The 5,765-nt window shown below is 36.6% G+C and overlaps 1 protein-coding gene across 1 annotated transcript in view; it reads left to right on the top strand.

Annotated features, from left to right (window-relative positions):
• The first annotated feature begins 1,053 nt into the window (after positions 1 to 1,053).
• LOC140150165 (muscarinic acetylcholine receptor M2-like) overlaps positions 1,054 to 5,765 on the top strand; it is a 13,355-nt gene continuing 8,643 nt past the window's right edge. Inside the window, exon 1 of the mRNA XM_072172168.1 lies at positions 1,054 to 2,208. Within this exon, the coding sequence (XP_072028269.1) occupies positions 1,054 to 2,208 (1,155 nt within the window). The remainder of the gene's footprint in view (positions 2,209 to 5,765) is intronic.

The raw sequence follows: 5,765 nt of genomic DNA, 5'->3' as shown, positions 1-5,765 counted from the left end.
TATATTTTTTCACAGTGGCTGCAATAAAGCACACATTTTTTTCAGTACCCACTCAATTTGTTGAGGAAGATGTTTGCCATGAGCAAATAAAACTGCGGCGTTGTCAGTAGCACACTACACTATACGTATACATAAACGTCGACTTAATTTGATTCGTTTAAACGTCAACAGTAATTCAGAAATTTCACTGAACTAACGCTAGGCATGTTTGTACTCATATGAATGTATTTTCAGAAGTTTTAAAAATACCAAAGTTTGAAAAATGTGGTAACCTAGTAGGCTATTATTACAAAGGAAAATAAATCTGATTTTTCAGATTATTGACTTATTGTCTGAATTGAAATTCGCATGAGAAGGGTAAACCTGCGCGTCAATTTACACCAGGCATGATCTTAAACATGCCCATCGAAGAGGACGCAGTTCTTTAACCTCAATATACCTATACAGTCATATAATGACATTTGAATGTCTTGAGTATAAAAACTCATACCCCGCAACTTGGGGTGATATTCTGAGCAAAATGACTGTGAATGTGGGTTTTAAACGTTGCCATAGAAATCAGATCATTTTAGCTCAGAGTTAAATGATGAAAAAGGCCTGGTTATTATGTTGAAACGGTAACCATAATAACAAACTTACAAGTGGCTACCCACTACAAATGTTGGTCTCCATGGGAATTGTCAAGGGGTGTTTGAGTTTTATATTCTACCAATCATAGCAAGAGAAATCGTTGGACTTATTATTAACTCGCCCATCTCGTGACAGCGGCGGCTACTTCGCACCCGTAAAGGTTTCACACATAATTATTGGCCCGGGATTATTTGATGCACCTGTACCTAAACACCAACTTCTCAGTCGTCAAAACGCAGCAGCGATCATTATTGCAGCCGCCAACCTATCGTGTGAGTGTAGAACCAGAGACAGTAGAGAGAACATCATTCGCTGCAACGGAAGGCATATTACCGGTTTGATCAATGCTGTCAACTTTCTCAAGAAATATCATTGCTAAAAACGACTTGATATATATAAAAAAAAAGCGCGATATTAATTAGCATGGCGTCAAGTACTACCAGCCCTGAGTCCTGGAGCGTCATCACATTCACTTCAATTGAATCCAACACCATATACTCTTCTGAACTTTTCACCAGCAATCTTACAACTCGCCCTGGAGGACAAGATCGTGATGATCATCCTATACACTCGGGTTTGTCACGCAATGCCAGCATCTCAGTAGCTGTGTTCAGTTTTCTCATAAGCTTCATTACCGTCTTCGGTAATATCGTCATCATACACGCTTTTTGCACGATTAAAAAATTACAAACATACACCAACTACTTTTTAGTAAGTTTAGCCATCTCAGATATTGTCGCTGGCGCCATTACTATGCCTTTGTACTCTGTGTATTGGATTTTAGGCTACTGGCCGTTCAGCAATGGTCTTTGCGATGCGTACTTATATCTAAACCACTCTTTCATTCACATCAGCGTTATGTCTATTGTCATCATTGCTTATGACCGATGGCAGGCCTTAGAAATGCCAATAAAACATCTCCGAAAACGCACTCTGAAACACGCCATATTTTTGATTACTTTATCGTATATGATACCCTTTCTTATTTGGTTGCCAATATGCCTTTTGTGGCCTTACATGGTAGGGATGCGTACGATTAAGCCAGGACTATGTTATCCACAATATGTGGATAATTTGATCTTCACTTGTTTTGCACCGTGCATTTTCTTCTGGTTTCCGTTGCTATTCATTAGTGTATTTTACGGGCGGATATTTGTCATCATTCGAAAGTCGGCGGAAAGGAGAAGCACAAGGCGCCGACCATTAAAGTTGACAAATCTTAGTAACGCCATGTCAACAAGCCTAACAGTAATGGTGGACGAGAATGATAAAGAACACATTACCAGGGACAAAAGCGTCACAACGGTTGATGGAGCTTTAAATAATGACGGTCATTATAACAACGCGTATGCTGCCGAAGACATGGGCAAGGGCTCTCACCAAAATCAAGCCACCTGGTTCCGAAACATTTTCCGCCATGACACACCAGACGATAGCTCGATAAAGAAGGAAAACATTCGCGCCAATAAAACACTGACATTGATATTTATTGCGATGGTCATGTCGTCTGCTCCGTGGTCTGCGTTGGTACCAGTCTTTAGCATGTGTCATGAATGTATTCCATTGGCTCTCTATCAAGTAAGTTTATGAAAAAAAAAAAAAAAAACAGAGCTACATTCTCTCCACATAGAAGTACAAAGTAAATAGACCTCGGAAACTGGAGGCATGAGAATAATTATTTCAGTGCAATGCGTGTGTAAATGTTTTTTTGGCGTGCCAACTGCTGCGCGATTTGTACTTGCCGTGCGCACCATGCTCTTTATGCGTTGCGTTTTTTTTAACACGCAGTGCGTATGACGCAAAGCATTGACCCCCGATGTCACAGATTTGGTTTGTACTTTTATGTGGACAGACAGTAGCTGAAAGCTGGTTAATACTCGTAAGAGTAAGTTGAAACAATGAATGTAAAATTATTACTTTTTGAGAGTTGAGATGGTTTCTGGTAAACTAGACGAGGTATTGTTGGTCGAAGCAGCCAAATTAATCGATTTTCATTATCTCATTCAATATATTATTAAAAATGTTTCGCAGAAGTTCATTCTACAAATCATATATACTGCGCCAATAAAGTATCCTTACACTTGGAAAAAATAATCACAATTTCAAAACTGAGCAATATTGGGGTAAATTTGTTTTTTTAATAGATGCACTATATAATCCTGCACATTATGACACCACATTGAATCCAATGTGACCTCAAGAAGTAAAATTACAAGCAATTGAATAGACAAAGATCCAGTTTTAAAAGTGACAAACTGGCCTATACAAGGCGCAAAAAGATTCCAACAAGTGAAACAAAGAGACAACACAGTTTCTTCAATGAAGCGTTATTTAAAGCAGTTTTTATTTCAGTTTTTACTTCTCTGTACTTTTCATAACTTTCACTTTATTTGTCAGTTCTTTTGTTTCAGTTTTCTTTTGTTGCTTTTGTTTTAAATTAAAGCCAAACGCCTAAATTAGCCATTCACCACTCTCAAACCAGATGTCTAGTCTGTGGAGTTTTGAATAGGCCAGTTTGTCACTTTTAAAACTGGACCTTCGTCTAATCAAATGCTTGTAACTTTGCTTCTTGAAGTCACATTGGATTCAATGTGGTGTCATAATGTGCAGGATTAGATAGTGCATCTATTAAAAAACAAATTTACCCCAATATTGTTCAGTTTGGAAATTGTGATTATTTTTCCAAGTGTAAGGATATTTTATTGGCGCAGTATACTTTGAAACATAACTCAAGAACCACAAGACCTACAAAAGTATATCTGTGATATTTGAATTATTCTACACACTCGCTATGAAATGACCAATGTAATTTTTGCCAAAGTTCACTACTATTCGCAAGATGCTAGCTGTGAGCTACCGAATGGCAACAGTTTAAATTAGTTGCTAATCTTAATGAAAGTTTTCAGATATTGTTTTTTCTTCATGTATTTATTTTGGATTAATTCAATATCAAATTTGTATTATTTCACGTCGTCATGTTTTTTTGGTGTGAGTGCGTTTTTGGGAGTGTTATTTTTGCCATTATAACTGTGTGTTTTGTTTCAGCTACATTTTCTGATAACTTTCCTCTGTGGGACAATGCATGTGGTTTCTTGTGACATACACTTCTAGTGCCCGTTTCTATTCATCGTTATGTATTCTTCTCCCGTGCATTATTTTTGCGAACTACCCTTCATAGCCCAAATTATATAAACCTGCACGCTAAACAATGCATTATCTAAAACTCGCACGCTAAACAATAGATTCTACATAATACGTGCACGCTCAAATACTAGAAATACTACTTTCACATAACTATATAGTAGAGTTAGGTGGCGCTTTCAACACAGAGGTCACATAACTATATAATTGTCTGTTCGGTATACCATCAAAAAAGTACGAATATACATTCTGTGGTGTTAAAATGGTATAGTTACAAACGGTGTTCTATTTTGCAAATATCATTGTCATAAATTATGATAAATGACCTCAAATAAATCAAACATCAAATGAGAATAATCGAGCTTCTATTAATTAAAAAGGAAAAAAAACAGGTGGATCATAATTATACAAGATGACACCATTGCAAAAAATTCAGCATTTTATAAATGAAATACATGTAGGCCTATATCTAAAATAACATGGCCGGGCCAGGAAAAACACACTAGCGCATAATATCATGATCATGCTTTATAATACTGAACAAATTGTAAAATCCCAATGTCGTGTGTTTTAATATAAGTAGATTTTTTAAAGTTCAAATTATAGAGCTATAAAGTCCAGTTGATATGGTTTTTTTTTTTTTCAATTCACCGTAGTACTTGTCGGACATCTAAATTGATCGTTTCCAGGTGAACTGGTTCAGTGCTCTCTGTGTTCGAAACCACGATATTAAATGATCACAACATAAAGTCAATTGGTTACAAACCATGCGTGAATAAGTTACTAAAGTATGACGTATGACGCAATCGATACCATTGATAGTTAACTTATACAGGGATTGATTTTCTTTACCAGTTAAATTTTACCTAGCTGGTCAATGACCTGACGGTGTTTTTATGTAAGATATTTTCCCTAATATTAAAACTAATATAATGAATGCAGCAATTAATATTGCCTATTGTTTTAATACACTCAAAGTGTATGACGGATAATGTACACGTGCAAATGCATTCGTCAATATAAATGCACTTGCCGTGGAGTTATTGCATTTTTAAATGCAATAACTCCACGGCGCGTGTGATTATCTTGACTAATGCATTGCACTCAGTTCATTATCCTTATCATACATCAGTAGAGATTAGTGATTGCAGTGTCTATTCATGTGTCTTGAGTAAATATGCATACTACAGTCCCTACAGTGTTGGTTGCCGCAGAATTTCTACTCTAAATATTTGTTGCAGTAGCTGCATTTGTGAGGCTTTTCTCCTGTATGAATCAATTCATGTTGGTTCTTGTCTCCTAACCGAGTGAAATATTTGTTGCAGTAGCTGCAATTGTGAGGTTTTTCTCCTGTATGGATCAATTCATGTCGCTTCTTTTGTCCTGAGCGAGTGAAAGTTTTGTTGCAGTAGCTGCATTTGTGAGATTGTTCTCCTGTATGGATCAATTCATGTCCCTTCTTGGTTTCTTAACGAGTGAAAGTCTTGTTGCAGACGCTGCATTTGTGAGGTTTTTCTCCTGTATGGATTAATTCATGTCGCTTCTTGTCTCCTAACTGAATGAAATATTTGTTGCAGTAGCTGCATTTGTGAGGTTTTTCTCCTTTATGGATCAACTCATGTTGCTTCTTATTTCCTAAATAAGTGAAATATTTGTTGCAGTATCTGCATTTGTGAGGTTTTTCTCCTGTATGGATTAATTCATGTTGCTTCTTGTTTCCTAAATGACTGAAATATTTGTTGCAGTAGCTGCATTTGTGAGGTTTTTCTCCTGTATGGATCAATTCATGCTGTTTCTTTCCTCCTAACCGAGTGAAATATTTGTTGCAGTCGCTGCATTTTGAGTTTTTTCTTCTGTATGGATCAATTCATGCTGTTTCTTTCCTCCTAACCGAGTGAAATATTTGTTGCAGTAGCTGCATTTGTGAGTTTTTTCTCCTGTATGAATCAATTCATGTTGTTTCTTTTGTCCTGAGCGAGTGAAAGTTTTGTTGC

Source organism: Amphiura filiformis, chromosome 4 (assembly GCF_039555335.1).
Source record: "Amphiura filiformis chromosome 4, Afil_fr2py, whole genome shotgun sequence".
In the NCBI taxonomy this organism is placed as follows: domain Eukaryota; kingdom Metazoa; phylum Echinodermata; class Ophiuroidea; order Amphilepidida; family Amphiuridae; genus Amphiura; species Amphiura filiformis.
The sequence above is the reverse complement of the archived record's forward strand: the minus strand, read 5'-3'. Positions and strand labels throughout refer to the sequence as shown.